The following is a 27,973-nucleotide window of genomic DNA, read 5'->3' as shown; positions in this document are numbered from 1 at the left end:
TCTTCTTCTTCTCTTCTGGACTGTTCAATAATACCAGAACACAATGGGAGACCCTACACCGGTTGGCCCGGAGGGGCCCACGCCGAACAGCCAGCTTCAAAGAGAGAAACCACACTCACAGAAAGAAAATTTGAATCTGAAAATCTGAAAATTTACCAGGGTCTCTCCACAGTGAGAGGTTTTATTATTTAGCATTATTATTTTCTTTCGCTTGCATGCACCTTACTTATTAAATAAATAGCTTTTTTCTTTTGACACACACTAAAGAGATGTTGTTTTAGCAAGCCAGGGATATATAAGATACCTTCCCATAATGGGCACAATAAACTACTAGCTAAAAACATCAACAAAGACTTCGAACAATTTTAGAAATTGCAAAAAAGAAATAATGCTGTTCCTGAAGTTCTATGCACAGTCTTAGGCTACTAGACAGCAAGGCATTTTTTATACCACATCACTTTGCAAGATAATCTGGAACGTGACTTTCAAGTGGATTCCCTGAACTTCTTAATGATGTGTCTATCTGTGCTTTCTGTCAAAACTCAAATTAAATTAAGTTTTACCAACAAATGCAAAAAAACTTTTCTAAGGCAAAAGGAAGTACCAAACCAAAACACTAAATTCAAAGCTAGAAAACACACAAAAAATTAACTCAAAATTTGGGACAGTGAGTGCTAACCACTGCAATACCACTTAACTCAGACATGGGATCTCATACACCATGGTCACTAGTGCAAGATGCCAGTGGAAAGGGCTAATATTCTCTCCGACACAACCAGACCACTGTCATGTCCTTAAATTCTCATACAAAGAAAGCTACTCCTCTCAGCTGTTAAAATTTTTAAAAGGCCTTAACACAGAAGGTACAGTCTTTTAAAGACAGAGAAGTTCGTCATGAAACAACTGTGAATGCCCGTAAGGCATCTACAAACTTTTAATGCTTCTTAAGAGTGACTAAAAAGTCAGTGAACAAATGAAGCTTTGTACCAGAATTCACAGCAGGAACCCAAATTCTGAGCACACAGTCCCACAGTAACTTAAACCCATTTAAATCAGAACTACTACAGCTGTGGTCTTCCTCACCAGTGATCACAAGCTCTGCTCTTTGTGCATTGACAGTTTTGCACTTTCCAGTTAGTGAGCACCAAACAACTACCAGGAAACAGTATTTGTTCACTTTTGGATCAGCTCTCCAAACCAGTTCCCACCTTGTTAAATGCCAGAAAACCTTTACAAGCCACTAAAAAGCCCTGCTGTCCCCAGTGACCATGTTGCCTGCCTCTATTTTTTTGGTGATGGTTAGTTTGCCTGTCACCTATCACCTCACACTTTCCATGTGCCTTCACTTAGCTTTCAGGAGGATCTACTCCAGGATCTTGCCAGGCACAGATGTGAGACTGCCTGGCCTCTAGTTCCCCCAGTCTGCCTTCCTTCCCTCTTTAAAATGGAGGCTATGCTTCCCTTTTTTCCATCAGTGGGAACTCAAACATGATGGATGGTGGCTTAGCCACTTCCTCTTCCAGTTCCCTTGGGACCCCCAGATGTATCTTGTCAGGTCCCATGGACATGTACACCTTCAGATATCTCAAACAGTCTCAAACCAGATCTTCTCCTAACGGTGGATGGTTATTCATTCTCCCAGCCCCTGCCTTTCCCTTCAATAACTCATGTGGCTGGAGATCTTGCGGGAAAAGACCAAGGCAAAAAAAATCATTAAGTAACTCCAGCTTCTCCACATCCCAGTTAGCAAGATCTCCTGTTTTCTTACAGAGAGGGCCCACATTTTCCCTTGTATTCATTTATCACCAACAATATAACTTCAGCATTCCTAACCAGAACCCTGGCTGCTCAGACAATCTCATCTCTCTCTTCCTCCCAGACTACATGTATTTGCTTCCACCCTCTGTAGGCTTCCTTGCTGTGTTTGAGTTTGTCCAGGAGCTGCTTTTCATCTATGCAGTTGGGGTAGTTTTGCCTGACTTCCTTTTTTTCGGATGCATTGCTCCCAAGCTTGAAAGGAGGAATCCTTAAATATTAACCAGCTTTCCTGGGCTTCTCTTCCTTCCGGGGCTCTATCACATGGCACTCTACCAAGCAGCTCCTTGAAGAGGCAAAATTCTGCTCTCCTGAAGGCCATGGCAGTGTGTCTTCATCACTGCCCCAAAGATGTCAACCTCCACCCAATCACAGTCACTGCAGCCCAGTCAGCCCTTGACCTTCACATTCCTCACCAGCCCCACAAGCCAGTTGGCTTCCTAGGCTGCAAGCACACATTGCCAGCTCATGACAGCTTTTCATCCATAAGAAGCCCCAAGTCCTTCTCTGCAGGGCTGCTCTCAAGGAGTTCTTCTCCCAGTCTGCATTTATGCCTGGGATTGCCCCAACCCCAGTGCAGCATCTTGAACTTGGTCTTGTTAAATAAACCTCATGAGATTCCCATGGGCTCACTCCTCAAGCTTGTCTGGGTCCCTTTGGATTGCATCCCATCCTTCAGGTGTGTGAACTGCACTGCTCAGTTTAATATCATCTGCAAATTTGCTGAGGGTGCACTCAATCTCACTATGTCACTGATAAAGATACTAAAGAGCACCAGTCCCAAGACAGAGCCGTGAGGGACACCACCTGTCATCAGCCTCCATCTGGACATAGAGCCACTGACCGCAGCTTGCTGGCTGCATCCATCCAGCCAATTCTTTATCCACCAAATAGTTCACCTTTCAAATCCCTCTCTCTCCAATACAGAGATATGACATGCATGAACCATGTCAAAAGGCCTTACAGAAGTCTAGGCAGATGATGTCAGCCTTTCCTTGTTGACTGCTGCAGTCACTCCATCACAGAAGGCCACTGGATTGGTCAGGTACAACTTGCCCTTTGTGAAGCCATGATGACCAAAGACAGACAGAACCCATTATCCCCCAGAAGACCAGGTTTCTCAAAGCTAGTGCCCTGGTCTAAGAAGTCAAATCCCTGGCTGTGGCACAAGGCCTGTAACCATCTGCTGATTCTTCAAATACAACTGGCCCTTTCAACTCCCTTTGTTTTTTGACTGGGAGGATGGATGAAAAACTACCTACGCCAGAGTCCCTTACAGGGGTTCTGCAATCCCCCTTGATACTGTTCAGGCTGCTCCTGGCTGTACCATTGGCACCCACATGAAACAACAGCAGCAAGTAATAGTCAGGGGACTGCACAAAGCCTCAGTGACATCCCTGATAAGAGCCCCTGGTAAGCAGCACACCTCTAGAAAGTACAACATGTCCCCAAAGGGGTGCCTCTGTGCCTCTCAGAAGAGTCTCCTACTACTGTCACCTGCTGCCTTTTCTTAGTTTTGCTGCTATTCCACAGGGAGCAGATGGGGCTGCCTTACTCTTTGTACTTTTCTTCTCCTGAATGAATTCTAGAAAAGTCAATACTACCCAGGCAGGAGGCACATTTTTTTCTGTTTTCACTAAAACCCACTGGGAGTTCAAAACACTCATCACACAATCACATCTCCACTATGGTACCATCCATGCACAGCAAGAATTGCTCTCTCTCTTCACAACATTTCTCCCCCAAAAGCAAATGCACACTTAACAGCATGAGAAAGGTGTGTAGAAGCACAACTCAGATGGGCGTAGCCCATTCAATTAACAGCCCATTCTGCAAAAAATCAAGTCTGCTGAGCTTGTAGAACTAAATCCTTCCACTGCAACACAGGTGCTTTATTTCAAAACTCAGATTTTCACTCAGGGTTTAAATTAGGGGAAGTTACTTCAAGGTTAAAAATGGGCCTGAAGAACAGCTGCAAGAAAAGGGAAATGCAGACTGGAAGGGCAGGCAACACTCTAAATTTGTGCTTACCTCTAACTACACAGTAACTGAACTGCCCTGGTCTCTGATCTGGCAGTGCAGAGCCAGCCATCCTCCCAGCAGACACCAAGCTGATGGAGGCTTATGCCTTAAGAGGTAAAGACACTAAGTACAGAAACTTTGTATTCTAGGTACTCCATACTACCAAAACAAACAGCAAAGTTGGATTTAATAATACAAATTACTTTTGTCCTTATTAGTTACCATAAAGCTAGAAGCAATTCATCAGTTTTATATACTGCATGTACTCTAGAGTATTTTTACAAGTCATGCTGAAAACTTTCAACTCTAAAATTATATTTAAAAGAAAATAGGTGACTTGTTACAACTAAGCAAAAATTTTTTTTAAATGTACATGACAGAGTTTCTTAACTAATGCAGAACGAACCACAGCAAAACTAAACAGACTTCAAATTTTGACTTCCAGAAGGTCTACTCCACATTCATGTTTTAGAAAAAACAATATCCTCCCTAGTTCTGGCAAACGAAATCCAAGATATATCCTGCGCCAACTGGGCTAAGCTTTTGAACCAAGGGAATGTTTATACATGCAATTCTGGTTACAGAAACTCAGTTGGTTCAAGGATAGTATACTTTTTATCGGAAAATGGTAAAAAAAAAAAAAAAGAGATCAAGAATACAAACTGGACTATAATGAGATATCTATGAAAAAGATAAGCTGTTTTGTTTTCCCATACAGCCAGCAGACAAAACAAGAGCTGGAATTAAAACACAGCATTTTTTCCTTTCATTTTTATATCTGTTTTGTAGGAAAAAAAATCCCTGGCAGAATCCACATTTACAGCATGTTGCTCTGGAATAATGAAGTAAAGAGAGAAACAGAAATGCAAGCAACAATTCTGTCTTGTCTTTGCAAAGCAGGAGAATTACTATACATGAGTCTGTAACAATTTCTATGCTGAACCAAATCCAAAAGCTCACCTCCCTGTTATTCCTTTATAAGCCATGGTCAATTAGATATCTAGGGAAGAGAACACGAACTGAAAACACAGTGCAGCTTCTTTGGATGCTTTCCTGGTATTCAACTGTTTGTGGCTTTGACTTCCTTAGTCAAAGATAATTTACATACAAGAAAATTTTTCATGTTTTTTCATTTTCTTGCCTACAGTTCTTTTTTAGGATGAAATTGTCAAATCTCTTTATGTGTACATTTTCCACAACACATCATCTTACTCAGAAAGGAGTTCCTCAGGTTCACTACATGTATGAAGAACTAACTCTCTAAGTTCATCTTGAAGCTGTAACCTGCTGATCTCACATAATATTCTCTCTTTTGCATACTTGCTTGGCATGATCAGTTGATGCCCCTACAGAAATTTAACAGATCTCTACCACACACCCACTCAGTCCTCTCTCACAGGCAGAAAAATCTTAGTCTATTTGTTCCTCACACTCATAACTGCAGACTTCCCAGTACCTTCAAAAGCCTTTTCTAGCTCTACTGCATCCTCTTCAATATGAGGTAGAGTAACTGGGAGAATCAGACCTGCACTTAAAATTGAAGATGCAGGAACACTAAAACAGCAGCATAAAAACAACCTGTGCTTGTAAGGTTTGTCAATTTCTATATAACACTGCAGCTGATTAATTCTATAGCTGACAATCCTAAATACATAACCATCTGCCTCCACAATTTCTTCAGGAGATTCCATTCTAGAGAGTTGCAAATCCTTGCAATACTGACAAATATAATTACTTTGATGCAATCACTGCTCATCACCATTACAGTATTTCTTACATCTAAATTAAGCTCATGCAAGAAATTTGGTTCTGAAAAGAAGCACAGATGAGAAGGGCATCTTAAAACAAGATACTCCCTGACTCCAATACAAAGTTTCCACCCTTAGTTTAATAAGAAAAGATTTAGGCAAGAGCAATTACAGCTGAAATGTATCCTGTTACGCATGGTGTAAGACATTTTTGCTTTCTGTTCATCAGTCAATAATTTGTATCTGCTTTAAATCCCTGATGCCCTACATATCAGCACCCAGTGGTGTTTGCACTCTGTTTACCTACTATAAAGTTACCTACTATAAAGTTACAAGGAACGTGACACAGTTATTAATGGAAGATCTACTACCAGATGAAGCTAGTGCCTACACACCGAATGTCAAATTCTCAGTACCAGGGTTTTTCCCCCTCAATAAATAGCACATTATCACCCCTGTGTCAATCCCATTTTTGCTATTTTCTGTTGCTTATCATTTCTTAGAATTAGATTTTTGTACAGTGAAGCAATAATACATATGATGGCCCCGCAAATCTCCTAGAAGGCAGCCAGTAAGATAACTCCTGCCTGAGAAGGTAGCTTAAAATAGAGAGAGCGTGCTGCTCAGAAAATTAGCTGACCCCTTATTTCATATCCAGCACCTAGATTTCTACACACACACACACTGCATGAAATATTTCTAGAAACGGGTTCTGTGGCGATTACCAGCAATCTGTTTACTTTCAGCTGAAGTATGTTATCTCTCATTTGAATATTCTGTGTAACAGAAAAGAAAGACAACAGAATGAAACGGCAGGAAGCTTTTTATTATTATTATTATTCCTATTAATATCCAAAGAAAGAAGGTGACGTATCTCTGAAACGGTAAGAACTGAATTACACACATTCCTAAAACTCCCTGCAGATTTCAAGGGTTTACACTGTAAAATTAATCAGGTATTTCCTGTATGGAATACACACACCTGTAATATAATGATCCTGGTAGCTGGCCAACAGGTTTATCACAGACACTTCATTAAGATACTTTGCTCACAGTACAGTCTAATATATTTGGTACAGAGATACAGTAATACTATATACACGAAGCCAGTGAACAGAAACTCTTTGAAGTTTCTATTTCTTCAGTTAGACAGGTCAGTTTGATCTGATGATGAAGTTTGAGATATGATATTCATCTAGAAAGCTGCAGTTTTGATAACAAAAGCAGTGTATGATTTGCAAAGGTTAAAGCAAAAAACACTGTATTTTAAATTTATCTCTACATTTCACAGAAGAATTTTTTTAAGTCCTACCTTTATAATTTGAACATAACGGATTTTTTTACAACATAAATAACAGCAAGACTTACATTCCATCTACTAAAAGTGTTAACATACCAAAAATTGTAGCTGTGAACTATACCACACATTGCCCTGCGAAGCTACTTCTCTGCACACACCATTTGTTTTTTGCTGATTCACAGGCACAGCTGAGACACACTTGCACGCAAACCTCTGGAAGCTATTTCTTTGCATCTTTGCAAAGATCTGGAGACAATGAAGTTGGATGTGCCTGCCTCTGAATGCCTTGTTGCCCAACATTCCCAAGAGAAAGGAGTCCTTTGAAGGCAGAATTTCTCATGCGTCAGACATTACTTACTATGTACATTAGTTCTGCTATACATTTTGTCAATTTAACTTATTTAATACCCTCGTCTACCCATAATCTGCACCATACACGGGTTACTCATTTTCATTCCTCCTACTTTAAGGAAAAACAAGCCTCTTCTCCACCCCAACCAGTGAAAATCCAAACCAAATACACATCACTTGATTCCACATCCAATCCATTATCCCACCACTTCTACAGGATAGGATCAGAGCTATACCTAAGACTCCATGGTATTCCTTCTCCATAGTTCTCCTCATCAACTCTTCCATGCCAAATTCCTTCTCGTAGCAAAATCTCTCTAAGGTGGCTTGTTCCTTCTCTGATTGGCTACCAAAAACAGAAGGCAAGCTTGACACCAGAGCCACCCAAAAGGAATGGTACAAGTACACATCAAATCCTTCCCCAAGAGCCATACAGATGGAATCTTGTGCTCTCCTGTTGCCAAGGTACATCCTGAGGAACCCAGTGCACTCCCACTCACAGGAGGCTGGCATGAGTCAATCTGGGAAAACAGCTCTCCATAGCCAGAGCACAGCAGCCTGCCACACAGGAAATTACCACAGAAGTGATCTGTGTCAATTTTTTTTAAGTTGTTCCAAGACGAAGAAACGATAAACAGTAAGGGATTAGGATGTACGCACGTTCAAGGTGGCTGAAGTGCTTATGGAATCAAAGGATAGCCAAAAAATGCTTAAGAGGAAGCGTTTAAAGAAATAAATGGGAGAGTTCCATTTCAGGACATGAAAGCATTGCAAGTCCCACACCAGTGCCACCATCTCACCTCTCCCACGGCCACGTTTCCCACGGTCTGAAGGCCTGTCTCCTTGATTGTTGTCCACTCCATTCTCTTCAGCTCTAACTGTGGAGAGAGGACAGCTTAAGAGAAGCTTTAGAGACTCACACATGAGACAATACAGCCATCTGCGTAACCTGAACCCCTCAAAAGAAAAGGCAAAACTTTCAAGTGGGCTGGTCAACAGATCTCAGTTACCCCTTTTCTTTGAGGCCACGCTAGAAGCAAGTTATGCTTCCTTTGTACTGGACAGCTAGGAAGCAAAATATAAGAAGGAAAAGTCCCTCAGGAGACAAACCTCTACAAGCACCATGTTTTGCAGCCTACTCTGCTTAATGAGGCAAAAAATACAGCTGCCTCATTCTGTGTTTCCTCAATAACGCACTGGTTGACAACAGTGAAAAAATAAAGGACAACCAATAACACCGACTCTTCTCCTGTCTGCTCATACTGCATCCCTGTACAAAGCATGGAAAGAGATTTCTCCAGTGTATTTAAAGCAGAGGGCTGATGACTGGGTGAAGGTAAGGCACTAGAAAAGCTCTGCAATCTGTTTTCTGGGAAACTCCTGACAAGGTACTCTGAAATATGGCTGGCTACATTAAGGGGAAAAAAAAAACTGGCCTCTTGAAACACTCATTGCTGAGACATTGTACTGCACAACTTCTCCTAATGGTAACAAGAAAACCAACAATGCTTGGACATAAAGTTGGGAAGAAAATACCAAGATTTGGTAACCATCTGAAATGCCTTTAATTCCAGTTTACAAAAAGAGACAAACTCTCCAGTAAAAAATTTTGCCCTTTGCTTTCATTTTGGTGGATCTAATTTACACTTTTCTAAGTCTAGCTGCATGTTTTATTAACATTTTTTCATTTTGACATTACTCTATCCTACAAAGATTCACAATGTCTATATTGGCACAACAGTTGAATATCTTCCAATAATGAATAAGATGAGTTGCCTAATATTGCAAATATTTTTCCTGCTCATAAGTGGAAAGCTAAACGTATTGTATTCATACTGATGTCTTTTCTCATCTATTAGTGTGGCAAACAGCCATTACAGGCAATGCACACAGCTTTGAGAATGCTGACAAAACTTAGCTAAAAAAAGCAACATGTATCCAATGGTGATCTAATGTGACTCTATCTAACTTGGAAACATCAGTTTGCTTTTGTACAATGTATTACTGCAACTATAGCAAAGCTTGAAATGTTTCAACTAACAATGAATTTTCTTTGTTGCAGAAACTCACCTTTGGTTGATTTATGTGAGAAATATATTTAGAGATTAATAATCATCCCAGTGTTTTCATTCCCCTTATGAGAAGATGAGAACATCTTCAGGTTCTCCCACTCATAAAAGGAGATGGAGTCAAAGCTGGATAATTTTTTCATTAAAAGAAACAAAAAAGTGTATCAGCTGTGCAGCGACATACTCGCTCTCAAGTAGTCTTACAAAGAGTCAATTCTAAAACTTACATAAATAACAAGATCAACTCATCGAACAAGAACAGAGACTTATATTAAACAGAGTGTCTCTGAACAAGTACAGACGTTCCCAAAACCAAGTCACATAGACAGATCAAGCATACCTGTGGCACAAACAAGTTATGATCCCTTCAACGCTGAGCTATAGTCCGACGGACTTTGTTCCGTTAAGCACTCGCTCTTAGCTCAGTCAGTTCCAGCTGCAAAAAAAGCATCTCAATCTTTAAAAATTAACCCCTATACGTACACTCTCGTCCACGGCTGCCTCCTCTTCCCCGTCTGTTGGAACTTCCCCGTCCGCGACTCACTTCTCTATCCCCTCGTTTCTCTCTGTTCTCTTTGTTTTCTGAACCTTCCTTTCCAAGGCTTTTCTTCTTTCCCCCTACAGTCTCCCAGGAAGTCTATTTGGGTAGAATAGAATCAGACACAAAAGTCAAAAGGGAGGAGACACCTCTCAATGCATACTTCTCACCCCTGTTCACAGAAAAAACCCAGGTATTTGCATAATGTCACGTATGCAAACTACACTGATATAAAAGGAAACGCAGACGGTATTTTTGCAAAGAGATGAAAAAGAAAAAAATTTTAAGTTCAATTTTCTTAGGGAATGTGAGAATCCCAAATATTTCTGGCTATAATGAACTCTTACTAGCTCAAGGAAGACTGAATACAACAGTAATATAGAACATCTGCAAAGCAAGCAACAGTTTTCCACTCAAATATATCCATAAATGTAGCAAGGGAGCATGAACAGAGCTATCTTTTTCTCACAGGGAAAAGGAAAAAAAAATCTTGCAAGTATCACTGAACAAAAGACTGATGAGAATAAGTATCTGGCCTAAGGGGGAAAAAAACAAAAAGAAAAAACCCAAACAGAAAAGAAAAATTTTCATCCAGACATACCAGAATTTAAGCCCCAGAAGACAGAACAGCAAAACAACAGCTTGGGAAAACTGATGATAAGCCAGACCATCCACTCTTAACAGCTACAGACCATCAAACATAGCAAAACACAGGAAAAGCTATGTCTAAACAAGACAAGGGATCAAGGTCCAAACATCAGGCTTCTGTTTTAATATTAAACTCAATCTTTAAAAAAAATTCAAGGATGGTATCAACTCCATAGGAGTATCTGTAGGAGTTGAAAATAAAATGACTAAACACTTGCCAGGAATAGCTCAGCAACTCATATTATGCAATTGCATGGTTAGTCTATTGAGCCATAGCTGCAAAGCAAGGACAAAGAAAAGGTATTATTTGCAAGCCATTAAGATAGCAGAGAGGTTTACATGTATATCCCAATTTCTAGGAGCTTACAGCTCAGTTAAGATATTTAATATCAGAATATTTGCACATACAAATTGTTGTGAAGCACTGAAGTATGACATCTGACAGGCACCTGTATCAACCAAAAAAGGTTTTCTATCAATAATTTTAATTCCTATCTCTAAGTTCCACCAACAGCAACTCAGCAGCTCTATGGAGCCAGGCCATGACCAGCTAGGCCAATCTGCCTAGGAAGCCAATGCCATGAAAAAAGCAGGTAACTAAGCACTTTACAAACTCAGTGTTGCAGAGTTTCCTTTGGGAGAATAAGAACAAAGAGAATGGTTATTCTCTCATTTTTTGGCATGGCATTGGTGAGAATGAGGGCTGAAATCACTTTTCAGTTCCATCTCCGGTACAGAGGTCTAAATCAACTTCGGTGAAGCCCAATCAGCACTGATCAGAAGCACAAAACTAAACACATTTGAACAACACCACCTTATCTCTGAGGCAGAAAGCTGCTTCCCTCAGTAAGTATCACACGGCTTCACCTACCATAGCTGGTGTAACTGCACTAAAACAATCCTAGTGCTTCAGACACCTCACAAGAGGAAAAATACCTGCACGGACAACTGAAGAGCCAAGTCTGTACAGCTCAGAATGCACTATTTCACTGATGGGCTTGGTGCCAAAACATCTTTGGCCATTTCAGGAAATACCCAGAACTGGATAAGGCTGCAAAGCTGAAGAGGAAGCAGCCTCTCTCCTGAGTGAGATTTAAAATAACTTAGGAAGGATCAGTAAAAAGATGACTATGAAAGTATCAGATCCATGCTTTCCAACAGTGTAATTTTGTGGAAAGCCTTGAGAAGTCAGGCATGTCTTTTAAGATAGAGGATGGTGCTACCTCTGAGCATGGGGATCCATCACAGGCTGTAGAAGCTGTCTCTCTTTGTAAGGGAGGTAACTGATTACAATTTCAGCTGACAATGCCTGAGGCAACCCAAATGACAGTTGTAGGCCTGACCTTTGAAAATATGTAAAAGAAGAATTCTTCTCGGCCTGTTCTTACATGGAAAGAATAAAAATCTGGAAGGTCTCTTTTGTTCTGTCTTCAAAGGCTTAGTAAGTGAAATATGGTTAAGCATAAAATGGATGTAGAAGTTAAATGAATACAAGTCTTAAGCAAAGAAACAGTCCTTCTCTGCTCATCCACAAGCCTCTAACTATCCCAAACCAAACTGCCACAGCTGCTGCAAATGGAAAGTCTTTATAGAGACTAAGTCACACAGCTTACAGCTTGTAGATCACAGCTTTAAACCCCAAAACAAACAAAAAAAGACTAAGACAAAACTGGCTGAGTACCAAATAAATTATAAATACACATTTTAGCTATCACTCCTTGCTCTTCTAATTCCTTCAGTTGAATGGACACATCTTTCAAACCAAGTTTAAAAAAATATCAAGTGCATCAAAGCAGAGTGAGACTAGAAAAAGAGATTTGGGAATCTGCATTCAGAATTTGTAGTACCTCAGCTTACAATTTTCTATCAAATCCATGGTTAAACTGTTCTAAAGTATAATGGTATTAAAACAAACCCTTCCAACTGGAGGCCCACAAACTTTCATAAAGAATAAATTTTTTCACACTCATCAATTAATACCCCTTCCTCCTTGACTCCTTCAAGTTCTCTGTACTTGTTTCTAAGTTGCATGTTGTCTACAGAGAGCAGTGGGTTAAGAGGGCCTTGTCAAGAGAGCAGAACATACTGACATCACTTCTAGTTGATAAATGAGTTCAGATAGTTTTTTTCCATGTCATGATCAGTTACAACAAATTGCTAAACTAAGAAAGGATTCATATTCTCTATCAACCAGCAAACTACTCTCAACTAAAAAATGGCAAATATGAGAAGTATGAGAGAACAGACAGATTTAATTAAAGTGAAATGCTCTCTTCCACTCCCAACTTGTCAATATCATATACTTCTGTGTTTTAGAATATCTCAACTCTGATAAAAAATGAAAAGGGATAGGAATGAAAGTCCCCTTAGTCAGAACAGTGTGTGTCCTAGACTTAGGGTGTGTGAGAGGTGAGTTTCCTCATTAACAATAAGCCAGAGTACACATCCTGACAAATCACAGGAAATACTGAGTGTTCAGCATCAAGAAAGGAAGTCCAGGTTACTTGCCCGACTTGGACGAGATGAAATCTAATTTAAGGACAAACAGTAAGAAATCCCTCCAGCAAAAACTTCAACTGCAGTAAAATATATTTTCTTAGTATCTCTTAGGATAAAAAATTTGTGCAACTTTCTAAGCGACATTATTTGTTGTTGTATATACATAGTTTGGTCTCCCCCTCCAGTTTCTCAATTAAGACATGCACATGAGCAACACAGTTAAAGAAGCAACTACTTGCTGCATCCTTTCCTGTCATAAGTAGCCTTATCAATGCAACTTGCAGATGTGGAAACCTCCTCCAACTTCAATACTAGCAATGCACACCTACAGAAGTTACACAACTTAAAATATCTCCCTGCCCTTAGGTTTACAAAGATTGACCACTGTGATGGTCTCACACCTCAGAATTGTGGAGGGTCTACACAGGAACTACAAAAGCTGCAGCAAGAAACAGGCTTGTGTCTGAGGGAGCACTGAGTTCTGCTGCAGAGTTAAAACTGCTGCATGTAAATGAAAGCAGAGGAACTCTGCAAGAGACCAGCTGAACACCCACAACATTTTCCAGATTCAGCCTTCTCCAAGGTATGAATGCAGTCGAGAACTGCCCCAGTTTCCATTTCCTTCAAAAGAAATTGAATGGAGACATGGGAATTGAAAACTTCTGAAACATAACTTTTCCAATCTCCTCTTAGAAGCTGAAAAACACAGCAAACAGAAGGAGCAGTTTAACAAGGAAGTAAAACCTTACCGTGTCTGAACTTCCTTCCAGCAGTATGTTGATTGCTCTGTTCACATCCCCATTACAATCATGTAGTGCTACTATGCACTCATCCTGGTTTTTCCCCGTCACTTCCATAAGCTGGCAGTAAAAGTCAGACATGTTAAAATATCTAAATTATCATCATAAGAAAATAAGAGTATGACCACAGATTACAACAAAGTGCATAGCTACCATGTCAGAGTAAATTAATATCCTGAAAAAAGAAATCTGCATTTTACAGATCTGCTTGGGATTCAGACAAGAGATAGGAAGAAGCACAAATTAATTGGTAATCAAGAAAGCACTCTTTCACACCTTTTTTTGTTCTGTATGCTTGCAGCAAATGTTGTCAATGCAGATAAAGCAGTATATGAGTGTAAAGATGTAAAGAACCACAGTAGTTTCAGTATCATCCTATCTCCTTCTCCACCAAATTAGCCCCGCTTTATCCCAGTGCGAGAAAAGACATACAGCAAGACATGGCAGAGAATAGATCCACCTGGAAAAGCATCCAGACTAAGAAATACATTATTTTTCAGACAGACTAGCTCCCTTGATCCATTTTAGCATAAAGCCACACCAGAGTCACAAGCAACAGCTGATTAAGGAGACCTAGCTCTGAATTATGCTCCTTGAACTCGTGGTGTACATCCTGACAAGTGTGGGACAGAAATAATATGTCATGGGGCATTCAGCAACTTAATCCAAAGAACAAAACCTACATGAGCTAGAAATACATATGCAGAAGGTAAAATATTGGAGATTTTCTATGCAGAACTTAATTCATCTCCTTCCCACCAGCACAGCAACAAGCACTATTGATTAGGGTCTTTTTACTTCATGAAGTACAAGACTTAATTTCTGGCACAGCAACAGAACTAGTTTGTAACAAGAACAAAAAAAAGAATTTAATAATGCTTCAGAGGTAGTTTTACAGATGACAAGAAATCATGAAATCTGCTGCTTTGCTGCATTTATGCATTCAAGCTCATTCTTCTCTCCTGGGTGTACTCACAGGTTCTTCCTGAGTTGTGATGTGTTCACTATGACAAAATCACCAGTAGCCACAACAGAACAGAGACCCAGACTGTCAGGACTGCTTGAATTAATAGTCTCAGCTATAACTGGGTAAAGGAACCTTGATTATCTAACACCCAACACTCACCAAGGAAAGGAAATGGTATGAGATTTCATTTATACACTGCAATTCTATCATTTTAATGCATACGCAGATCTTTGAGGTCAGATTATTTATTTTTGTAAGTAACACCTTGATTCACCTTTAAGCTATCATTAGACTTTTACTTTTCCTGAAAAACTTCCAAGATACAGCCAAACTCAGTTTACACACATGACATTTTTCTCACATTTAGGTACATGTGGACAAGCCAAATGCATTCTTTATTCTGAAAATCATTAATCATCAGGACCATACTAAAGAGATACACTGTGGACGAGACATCAGCACAAATGAGTTTTGGCTTAAGGGTTTGTCTACAAAGCAAAATACACTGATATAACTATACAGTCAGAGCTATATCACCACAAAATTTCTTGTAAACAGACTTTACAGTGCAATAAGAGCATCTTTTCATAGTTAAACTTATGTCCTTCTGAAAAAGTTTCATCTAAACCAGAAACAGATGCTCTAGCTCCAAAATGTAAGCCAGCTCTAGAGCATTTTATTGTGAGGCAAAAAAAAACTTGCATGTAAGAAACATACTTGTTTCACTTTATCTTCAAAATCTGCGTCATTCTTATCGTAGATCATCTGAGCGAGGCGAATCTGTTCTGCTGTTGCCTGAAAAAAGATAACATCCAATAAAGTACACAAAAGGCAACTATACTTTTTAGAAGTATATCCTAGTGTCACTGTTTTTTCCTACAGATTCTCAAAAAGAACATACAAAACAAGCACAGAGATGCTGTGGGGAAGGGATCAATATCTTGTCTATTCCCATTTATAGTTTTGTATGTTATTTCGGAGAGAAGCAATTTCAACACATTCTAATCTGTTTGAAACACAGTTAAAGGTCACCACACTGACAAGACCACCATATAATAACATAGAAGCACCAGGGTATGTTTTAGCATTAACGCTTTTAATTTCATTTAGGATCTACTACTCCAGAGTTAAGAGTTTTCTTGTAACAAACTCGCAATGGTATCTCTAAATTAACCACACCTCTGATGATCCCTGCTCACATCACCTTCCACAGCTCTCCCAACAACAACCTGACTCTGGAGTTTTATGAGCTTAAAAAGACTTGAGTCATGTCTCAAGACTTTGCCCATGAACAGCTGGACTGGGCTTTTTTTACAAGCAAAGACTGGTCTCAGAAAACTGGTAAAGGAACTTGCTATTGATGAAGTACCTGGTGCTTCTGCAATGTTTCTGGACAAAAATGCACACTGGCAACTTGCACAAAAGCTAAGAGACTGAAAGAGATGCAGTCAAGTACCATAAATCCAAACAGCTGCCCCTGAGAGAAAACAACTCTAACAGAGATGTCACATCACACAGGTCACTCTTCATAGTGCGGCATCTGCAGCCTATGAACTGCACTCCCGAGAAAATACCAAAGACAAGATGTGCTACAAGATCCTGGACCTCATTTGACTTCTGCTCAAAGACAAGAGGCTACTTGTCTTTGTAGAGTCGCATGCAGAGAAAGCTGATACTGAAGAGAGCCAGGACCCATGATGAGGCTGCTGAGCCTACAGAGGTTCTTCTTCATTGAGTGGACCAGCTCATCTACTGGAATTTTTGACAGAAAGGATTCACCCTGGGCAGCTCTCACCATTTGGCATGCCACCTCACAGGATATACATATGAAATTCTGTGCCTCACAAGGTCAGACCTAATCAGGCTCAGACTGTCTAGCTTTTGGAGTTTACCACAAATGCAAGCTCTAGAGGAGATCATGAAGCATAAATGCTGAGAAGAGTCTAAAAATTACTTCAACGTACACCACCACCTGCTTATTTGCTGAAAAGTTACCGCAGCTGTCCCAGTTCCTTGAGGGAAGTGACATCTGTGCTCAGAGACAACATTCCAAGAGACATTTGTAACACGGTTACATATTCTGAGTTACTTCACCTTTTCTAAGTGTCATGCTGACAGCCTCGTAAGTCACTCCACTGGGTAATAAGGGGACAGCCTGCACTGGAACTCCTCAGTTCCACCCTCCACAGAAGCCTCCCTATCAGTGAGGTGCTTTGAGCAAAGGAGCTTGCTCTTGGTGACTGCTGAGAGCTCAGCAGACTACAGAACCAAAATGTCTCCTGGTTTCAGTAATTTAAGTCTTGTTGATCCATCTTCTCACTCTTATTACAGCCTCCACAGGCACACTGTGATTTTCAAGCTAGTGAAGAGATTTTCTTTGAAGATATCCAGAGCAAAAACATTCAGACAATGTAACTTCTGTAGAGACATGATGGCATATTTTACCAAAAATCAGGAATCCACTAAGATTCATTTTTTTCTGTAAACAAACGTTTTTTTCAAGCCCATGTTAGAAGACAAAAACATACCAATTTTAAAACAATTACAAATGTGTGACAGAATCTTCAGTTTTCCTCAGAGAGCTTAGAAACTTGTAGATGCAATATCACCCATATTCATGCCAGTGGATAACACCCAGATGGAACTGAAGACTCAGAAGGAAAAAAAAAAAAACAACAAAAACCACAAGATGACTACACAAAAACATCAGACCAGTGCCACAAAACATTCTGGCCTTTTACCCAGCAAGTAGTGATTCTTTACTTTTAAGGCACCATTGTTAGAACTGATGCTGTAGTATCCTAATCAAGAGTATAATTAAGTTTTAATTGTGACTAAGAAAGTAGTAGCACTATGAGACAGCCCGAACTCAACCTTACAAGACATATTACCTTTTCATTATAAGAATGGAAAAAATTGTAAACTAAAAACTTCAAACTACCAGAAAACAGAAGTGTACAAAACACAAGATTATGACAGTAATAGACATAGATCTTACAAATGGTAAAATGGCCATTTATTATCCAGAAGCAATGCAAAAGAAACATGATGTAATTTCTTAAATAATTTAAATTATGATCAATGTGATGTTATGACAGTGGAATTTCCATTTGGGAAATAAACACTATTATATATTCAGAAAAATGAATCAGTGGTGATTAAACAGTTAAATCCACAGACTTCTGTTGATCTCCAAAGACTGACTAAGCAGAAAGGTCCATCTGATACACCAACAGTAAAATATACAGTGCATTAAAACGTAACTGCTGCATACGAAATAACCACCTTTTCCACTGAAGTGACAGAACCAGTATCTATTATGCAAAAGGTAGAATAAATGGACAAAATGCAGAAAAGGTCTCAATGCCTAAAATCAATATATCCCGTAATTTGGGAAGGTCCTCTAGTGATACACCATGACCATGCCCACAGTAATTTTTTTTTCTCCTTTTAACAGTTGGAATTACCAGTGCTGTATCTTGTGCCACCGTCTCTCTGAGGAGAGTTGGTTTCTACCTTTCCTATACCCTTTCATGAGGTACCTGAATAGAAGACACAACCTTGCCTTATCTTCTCGGGGCTGAACAAACCCAGATCTCTGAGCCACTCCTCATTCATTCTGTGTTTCAGTGTAACAACCATCTTTGCAGCTTTTCACTGGACTTGCTCCCATTTGCCTATGTCTGCCTTGTGCCAGGGAATCCAACCAGGCAAGCACTCCACTGCTGTCTTGTGAAATGTCAGAAAAGGGGAAGCCACCAATTCTGCCAGGTTGCTCGCCATACTCCTGCAGCCTTGTTTTAAAATAAACCAAATTCAACTCATCTGCTGAAAGTCACTTTCTAAATCGATACATTACCATGAACCACCACTATGCCAAGGGCTGCAACTCAAGGAGGTGATAAAGGTTTGAGGTCACATGATTAATTCTGTGCAAAACAGACCAAGAGGGTGTCCATATTGAAGACCAGTTCAGAAAACAATAAAAGACAGTATTTCCCTGCAGAGCACCTCTAGACTGATCCACAGTCTGCCAGCAGTTTTTGAATTTTGAGATGTATCCATCAAGAGAATACTGAGTTGCCAGAAGCAGAAAAATTCTTTGTAACCCACACAAGCACACAACTACTGTGACCAAGAAGCAATGGCAGTGAGGTGAAACTTAATTTCCATGTAACAGATACTGAAAACTTTAGTATGCTAGTGGATGACCATTCCACTTGGTAAGGTCACTGAGCAAGAAGTTCAGGATTTTGTGACCTGTAGATACATTGAGTCATGCTGTAGAACACAACATACATCTAATGAAGCTTCTCCCATCCATCCAAATTTCTCTCTTGACCAGAAATATTCTACCATCAGGAGGCCAGCAGATGGAAGAGCTGAGACCTGAGGACTGTGAGGTCACAGGACTGAAATCCTGACACAAGCATAGAATTCCTCTATGATAGGAGACATTGCTGAAGAACACAAAACTCATTTAGAGACAACACAGGAATAACTTAACACTGTCTTGTGTTACTGAGTAATTAAAGCAAGTAATCAAGCATAATCTTCCAAAATAAACCATGAGTTTTCATTCCATCTTTTTTCAGTTTTTACTGACTCAGGGAAGAAATTTGTATCATTACATTGTCACTTTCAAGTCAAAGAAGTTGATACAGTAGCACATCACATACCTGTACTACTTGTTTCTGTGGTTGTGTTGGCTGTGTGGCTGAAATTTGCATTTTGTCCCGAGTGCCCCGGGTACGTTCACTGCCCACCGAAGTCATCATATACAGTATATACAAAACAATGTATGTACAAAATACAAAATCTGGAAAAAAAAAAAAAAAAGAAAAAAAAAGAGCATGAGTTAAGGTGGGTACTGATTCAATAACCAAATAACATAAATGCAGTAGTTTGAATTCCTCCTGCATTTACCATTGATTCTATACAGAGACTCATAAGAAAGCAGCTTTAATACACTATTATTGGATTTACTGCAGTTTTTACACTAAAGGGGGAAATGCAGTGGATAGAAAGCATTTTTGTCAGCTGATTGGGATTTGCCTCAATCTGTACTTCTAAAAAACATCTAAATCTCACAGCTTTTTCCAGTTATTTAACATACAGACTTTTTTTTATTGGCTACTCTGCTGAAATTTTAGCTCCAGCTCCATCACTCAAACTTCTTTAATACCTGCTGTCTAGTTTTGATACCTGGAATTTAACTGCTCTCACACCCACTCAGAACAAAACTACACAAAAGTCATACTCATGAAGTAGGCAGTTCCTCTTTTCCCTACCATCAAAACTGTTTTTCCTGCACATACATGGAAGTCATGGCCAATCCCAATTCTACTTCTCATCTCTCATTTTTAAGAGAAATTATGATGCTTACCTTTAAATCCAGCCTCTACAGTCAGTACTTTTGTTTTATTCCCCCTCATATTTACAGAAACGATTTATAAAACTACCTATCACCCTGCTTTAAACATATCATGGCTGTATGGCAACAGAAAAACCCCAAAGAAACCCCAAATCCCACACACACATCATTGCTATCCCATTTGTGGCTCTCAGCTATCATTCTTACTTGTTCTCTAGTACTAAAATTACTTTGAAACAAGGCATTATTATTCCCCCTGTTTGTACAGCATTTAGCACAGGATTAATCAATGAGCATGGTTTATAGCAGCTACAGTAACTGGAAACAGATCTTTCAAATGGTCAGAATGGTCATGTTCAACTGCCTGGTTTCTGTCCCCATAAGGCTAGAAAGCAAAACTGCAATTTTTTGGAAGGAAGGATAATTTGCAAGAGGTGTACCTGGGCAGAAGATGTGCAAAAAGCAGGAAAGTGTGTTTACTGCAGCCCCATTATATGAACAGGCCTCAGCACACAACTTGCCAGGGCAACAGCTTTGTGCAAGCTGGCTAACACCAAGCTCAGTGCACAATAATCACAGAATCACACAGTAAGCTGAGTTGGAAGGGACCCACTGGGATCATCAACTCCAATTCCTGGCCCAGCACAGGATGATTCCCAAAAGTCACACCACCATGTGTCTGAGATTATTGTCCAAACACTTCTTGAGCTACGTCTGGCTTGGTGCTGTGACCACTTCCCTGGGGAGCCTGTTCCAGTGCCCAACCACCCCCTGGGTGAAGAACTTTTTTCTAATACCCAAAGAAAACTGCCCATGACACAATTTCAGGCTGTTCCCTCAGGCCCTGTCACTGGACACCACAGAGAAGAGATCAGTGTCTGACTCTCCTCCCTCTTCTTCCCCTCATAAGGAAATTGCAGACTGCAATGAAGTCTCCCCTCAGTCTCCTTTTTCTCCAGGAAGATAAGTACACACTGCAATCACATGGAGTAGGACGGTTCAACACCCAACTGATCACTGGCAGTCACAGGTAATGTGTATTTCATAATTAAAGCTGCAAGGAGATGCTTCAGTTTAAATACCAATTCATGATGCTCAGGAGCCTCATCTACAATCAAAAGGAAAATTACCTACATTATCATCTAAATCTCTTCTTGACTTTAGAAATACATTCTTGTTGGTCAAAACTGAACCCTGACATTGAATTTATTTATGTACTAGCTAAAGTAGTCAATAATGCTTTAATGTCTGAGACAAAAGTATTATTTCCATAAGAAAAGGCCTACGTTTATCAGGAACTGACTGCAGTATGAGCTGAATTGGAATACTGTGTTTCTACAACTTTTTGAATACACTGACCAAAGCCAAGCTGTCTCACAGTCCCTTAATATAGTCAAACTGCATTGCCTTCTAAGGCCCAGAACACACAGACCTTCAGAGCATTGTGTCTGATATAAAGGCCAGATACAGACAAAACAAAAAGTTATATGAGCTCCTAACACCATGTTCTATGGAAAGCAAAATATAAAGCAGATGTGGAGATGGTCTGGGCAGCAAGTTCAACATTTATCACTGACTATCTGCTCGTGGCCATTCACTGATGTGTTAAAGATGTGTGGACATTTTCAGTTGAGTCTGCAGTAGCATTACTTCAGTTCTTTGTGTTAAAATCTGCTTTATAAGCTTTGCTGGCTGGACTGACAACATCCAAAAACTTCCATTTATACAGAATAATAATGATCTTTGGGTTAGCTTTTTGTTTGTTTGTATTTCCAAGGAACAGACTGCTTATCACAATTTGAACCTAGAACAATGAGAACGCAATAAACCCTGAAGACAGCACACGAGCAAGCACTAACTTCACTGAAAGACAAGCTTATAGTTTCAAATATGATTGTCTAGAATCAGCCCATTGTGACCTAAGATTTGTTGAGAAAATGTAACTCCATTGGGTAATTTGTTCATAATTTCTGAATTAATATCATAGTTATTATGATACCTAGGAATTTTGATATATTTCTGCCAGTGCAATTTTCACCAATTTCACCAAAGCTACTCAAAATATGGTGATTTATATTTTAGACAGGACAGTTAAGACACTTACATTAAAGTCTCCTATGTGTTTGCAAAGCACATGCTGAACTACCCCACACTTTAACAGCCAGGCAACCTATGGTTCCTCAAGCACATTGTCTCTCCTTTTACCAGCATGCATTTTTCAGTGTGTGTCTGTGCCACCACGGCTTAAGCCACATTTGTTCTTCAGGATGAAAGGATACTATAAGAAAAAAGGCAGGCACACAAAAGGCTGAAACACTCCTGGGAGATGAAGTGGCACAGAAAGATCAGGCTGCTGTGGGAACAGAGCTCAAACAACCTGAACAGCGTAACAGGGTTTTTAAAGGAGATCTGCATCCTCCTGACTGTGCGGTACATGAGCAGCACAATTTGGCAGGTTGGAATCAAAAAATAACCCAGCAACATACAGGCAGCAGTATGGACTTGTACTTGCTTCAGGCAAGTGTGGAACCCCATGCTCAGTTTGACACTCCCCAACAAGCCAACAAGGACATGTTATAATCCATCAGACACAATCCAGTCTTCTTAAAAGCACAACTGGCAGCCTGATAAAAAGAGAACTTTCAAAATACTGTTATCGCACTTCTCCTTAAGTTGGCTCCCACTGTCTACTGGCGGTGTCCAGACACAGCAGCTGGAGGGCCATGCTCCACCTTAAGACACTGCACTGAGCAGGGACACATGGCTGAGGCTTCAAGCCCTTCCACAGAGTAAGGAAGCAACAGGCAGCAGGGAGGCAGAGTGACTGCCTCCAAATTATCACAGTGACAACATTTTGAGCATAAGTGGGATATTATTAATTATATTAATTAGGGACTGAACAAGAACATTTCCTTGCTCACAAAGCAGCTTCTTATTCTCTCCAACTCCTCGTATTCAAATCTGTTTGGCAGGCTACTGTAATAGTAATGAGCAGGGTATCACAAACTGATGAACTTAATTTTAACTGGAGATCAAATGAGGAAATAAGATTTGAGACTGTGAGGAAGAAAACTCTTAATTAAAATCTGTTTAATAAAGATAAAAATACTCAGAGAAGCAGATGCTTCAGTTTCCATGTCAGGGTCTGGTGCAGTGCAAAAGTCCCTCATCAGCAGTTAACATCTGACCTTGCAGACACTGCAATTCTAATAAGCAACCAAAACAGCTGTATTTGAAGAAACATATAAAACATTAAATGAAACTAGTAATAGTTTCATCACTTTCTATACACTAGTACAGAGCACTAGTAAAAAAAAAGGAGAAAGTATAAAAGAAGGAGACAGGGCTTCCCAAAACTCTTGTGCAAAGAAAGTCGCTGTATCCCCTCATGACAATTAACAAAGATGAACAAGATCCCTGTAAACGTTTTTTTCTTTTTTCACTGTAGTGAATCTAGTACCCACAGACCAAGGCTGTCTTTACCAATCTAAAAACAAACAAAAGGCAAAACCCAAACAAAACTAAAATATAAAAATGCCTTTATCAGTAGTTAAGACTTCATTTTAAAAATTCCATTTAAAATGGAAAGCAACAGAAGAATCCAAGATGAAAACCATTCCAAATATCAACCTTTTGTTTGTTTTAGTTTTCTGTCTGTACAGCGAGTTTTAGTCCAAGGACCTACACTACAATTGCAGCTCCAGTAATGTGTAACATGGAATGGCAAGGATTATTCCAGCTTACAAAAGCATTAACGAAGTATTATAATTTAACCCTTCCTAAAACTACCAAATTTCCCCCTTCAAAGCCTCCACCCCTTGTCTTATCCAACACATTTAGTTGTATTTTTGCGTTGAATTTTAGAAGGAAAAGATGAAGGCAAAGAATCAAAGATTAATTGAACACATATCAACATAAAAAGCAGGTTTTTAAAGCTATCATAATGTTTTCTGTGATCTGTTGTTAAACCTTCCTTCATCAAGAACTCTAAGCCTTTTAGACTCAACGAAGTCAGAAAAGCTAGAGATACAGAGAATAAAAATTGACTTGACATGGTTGCAAGTCCCCAAAACACAGGAAATCTATTCCTGAACTTCCAGGAACTGACCAGGCATGGCAATAGCAACTGACTTTCAATATTCCTCTAGAAGTTAAATATTCACTTCCATCAGCTGCAAAAAAATTTGCAGTTTCAATTCCTTTCCTGAAGCAGTCTCAAGAAAGTTACTTTCTTGATTCCCAGATAAGGAGCTGTGATAAAGAAACCATGCAAAGATCTCTGTGAACACCTTAAAAGTGTGACTGCTTTTTTATATTCAAAATACAAAGCTACCAGTCAAGGATTTCTCACAGTGACAGGGTTGGGAAAAAGCTGCAGGACACTGCTTCAGGAGGGCATAACTACTCATGTACAGTGAGGTCAGATTCTACTGCTACAGCTGTAGAGTTACATGAGCATGAGGAAAAAGAACAGAGGAAAAAAATTACATCTGCAAAGCATCAATGTAATGCATTTCCCTCGAGTGCTGTTGTCCAAAGCATCTCACCATCTTCATTGCTGCTTGAAACAGGAAGAGTTTGCAAGAGTCATGTTCCTCAGGAGCCGTGCTGATGACTCAGTGTCTGTATCGCCCCAAGGAACTATAGGAGCTTATGGATCCTGGGAGAATTCACGTCTCATCTTACAGTCTTCTACGGTAAATAGGAAAAATATTGACCTGCTTCACTGGCAGAATACCAAAAGAGAGAGAAATTTTACTACCTGCATGCTCCCATGTTTTACCAAGGAAAGAGTATTGCTGGCAGCAGCATGAGTACGAGCACAAACACAGAAACTAATATATAAACTTCGAGTCATATTAACAAACTGCAGCCAATGACCAAGTGACTATTCTTATCCACCTTTTGAAAGCCCTCTGAGTTGTTACTTGAAATGATTATCCTGCCAGGCCAATTTATAACTAGCTAAGAACACACTCCCATCTGCAAAAATCAACAACTTTTCTTCAAAACCAGAAAAAAAAAGTTTATTTTAAGGATTAATACTCCTGAACACATGCTATGCAAAGGAAGACAAAGAAATATACAAATAGGTCTTACAAATAAAAGACAAGACAGCACTTGGAAGAAGTTTTGGAAGAGAAAGTGCTCATCCTCAAAAGACTAGAGTTAGGCAAAGGCTGGTCACATATTCAGAGCCCAAAGGCATGATGTGGACAAGGGACTGAACAGCGCATGTTTTCCACTAGTAGAGCATGTTTCAACCATGATAGTTAAGTATTATAATTAACTTTATTTTTTTAAATCCTCTCACAATATCTATTTTTTTTCCTATTATCCCAGTGTCTCTGCCTAAGAGATGTGCTTCACATTTCAGTATATATTGGTGATTCTCTAGTTTTAACCAAAATCTGCCAGCTACACTCAATAAACATCCTGCAGACTTGTCCTCATCATTTCTTTAAAAATATTGAAGCTTCTGAGGCAACAAGTACCCTTACTCATATAGAAATTTCTGAAGGAAGAAATTCAACTTTAACTGGTACTTAAAAAAAAAAAAAAAAAGAGACAATCAATCACACCAAAATCAGAGAAGCCTGACTGACTTCCACCTAGGGCTTTATCTTCCACACAACCAAGTTAGTCTTCAGACTTGTGAAAAACTGGTTAGCAAAACTTACCCAGCTCCACTGCTGTCCGAACACACCTGAGTGACTCTGGACAATCAAAGGCAGTGAATGTCCTAAAACATTCAGAGGACTTGACCTTATGTTTCAGACATCAATATCTACAAGGAATCAAGTTCTGCTCCCTGTACTAATGGTAAGAACCACGTTTGCAAGGGTGTGCAAGATGCACTAGGTACCAACAGTTATGATTAACTGTACTGAAACTTCAAGGAACAGAGAGAGACAGACAAACTGCACATTGTTTCCTAAGCACCATGCTCTGGACTATCAGAACTAGATAACAGAGATTAGACCACAGTTGTTGCCATGAAACAAAGAAAAAAACCAAAACAGAACAAAAAAAAAGGTTGCACAGGTCCAAATAAAAATGAAATATATAGAAAACAGGAATTCTCTTTGACAACCGGCCATCATGGGGATCCTGTGAGGAAGAGGTAACAGCAAGTTCACTTTTCAAGTATATTTGTCTGCTGAGAAGTATTTCAATAAAAGTTTTCACCTGTCCAAATATTCTAAGACCTGGAGGGAAAAATACATGTTCCTGCCATCTTTGACAGAAGACCCTTATTACTTGCCCTCTGCCAGAGAAAAGACTTTCTTACATGAAACCTCTCTAACAGCCACCAGATAAGAGTCTCATCAGCAGCCACACAGCATGCTGTCCTGAACTGTCAGCTCCATCAGTATCTCAGGTCAGGGAGTATACAGAGAACACAGTGCCTCAGAGGTGGTGCTTGTACACCCACAAACATAATACTTTCTCTTTTGACAGGAGGAAAGGAACCTCAGGAGATAAAAGAAAATACTAGCCAAATCAATACACAGTACACTCGCTGTTTATTCCATGACTGCTACATTAAGTGGTGAAGAACCATCAGTATTGCAAATCTCTTCATATCTCTGGTTTTGGAACAATCACAAAGAAAAACAGAAAAAGCACGGCCCGTGGTGTTTTCTCTCCTAAAGTTTCCTGAGTAGCATCCACTGGAAGGGCACTATTGTGTCTACAGCTTCCAACAACACAGCAGCTGGCAAAATTACAGCCTGGTTGTCTCCTGCAACAGACACTCCAACTGAATTATTCACTGCATTAACTAGGAGGCATGGAAAAAACATTAACTAGTATTTAGTAAAGGAAAGGCTTCTTGCAGCCAGGGAAAAAGAAACCAAACTAGCAAGCTTTTCAGGGTTGAAAATCATTATCCTCTGCAGCCAGAACCAACACAGCCCTCTTGAAGTCTCTCACACAAGTAAAGGATGGCTGAGCACAGTTTAGGACAAAAAAAACACATGACTAGAGTTTTAGTTCCCCTTTGGGATCTGGCTGTACATTCACTCAAAGTTCAATCCATAGCTTGGGCAGAACACAAACAGTTCGTTCCACTAAAATCAAGTATCACCTCACATCTAACACCACACAACTGTGAGTAATCATCAGAAATGGCAGGCCTGCTCCCCCATTCCTTAACCACAAAATATTGCTCCTTTTCTTCAACCAGGCTAATGAACCTGCAGCTGCAGAGGGAGTCGGTTCAGTCAGCTCACCCAGGAGCAAACTAAACCCTCTAAAACAAAACAATCAGTCAGTTCAACAAGCTTATCCAGAGGAAAACTATGTGGCTATACAACTGCTGAATCTGACAGGAGGGACAGGGATCAACTTCACAAGGAATGGGGAACTTGCTTTTTAGCAGACATGCACCATTACAGCATAGGTAGAAATGCATTTTGTTTTTCCAGGATCCAGTAGAGCATGACTTGATCCTGGTCAAACCCACTGCGCACAATCAAAAAATGAGAAATAATTCCCTGTAGACATTTTAAAAACAAAAAAACCTCCCAGCCAAGTTTTGAAGAAAACTATACATTTGAATATATAATTATTTTGCAGGAAAAGAGGCTTCTATCATGTTTACTGAGGAACACTTCATGTTCAACCTCTTCGATCCCTGTTAATGTCTCGTAACTTGCAGTGAAAAGCATATTTAAAATTTGGAGGTGCTTCTATCCAAAGAAGAGGAGGGTATAATGAACATTAGGACAGCCACACTAATACAGCTTATGTCAACCTAAAATACAGTTTTCCCCCAGCTGCAGAAGTGTATGTTTACATTCACCCACAGGCAATAAAACAGAGATTCAAACTAATCCA

At 39.7% G+C, this 27,973-nt stretch overlaps 1 protein-coding gene across 1 annotated transcript in view; it reads right to left on the bottom strand.

The window, feature by feature from the left end:
* UBAP2 (ubiquitin associated protein 2) overlaps nt 1-19,576 on the bottom strand; it is a 64,606-nt gene extending 45,030 nt beyond the window's left edge. Inside the window, 5 exon segments of the mRNA XM_039566986.1 lie at nt 8,037-8,114; nt 9,789-9,942; nt 13,740-13,850; nt 15,475-15,552; nt 19,437-19,576. Coding sequence (XP_039422920.1) covers nt 8,037-8,114; nt 9,789-9,942; nt 13,740-13,850; nt 15,475-15,552; nt 19,437-19,535 — 520 coding nt within the window. The 5' untranslated portion in view covers nt 19,536-19,576.
* Nucleotides 19,577-27,973: the final 8,397 nt, after the last annotated feature.

This window comes from Corvus cornix, chromosome Z (genome assembly GCF_000738735.6).
Source record: "Corvus cornix cornix isolate S_Up_H32 chromosome Z, ASM73873v5, whole genome shotgun sequence".
Taxonomy (NCBI): Eukaryota; Metazoa; Chordata; class Aves; order Passeriformes; family Corvidae; genus Corvus; species Corvus cornix.
This window is presented reverse-complemented; position numbering and strand designations above follow the sequence as displayed.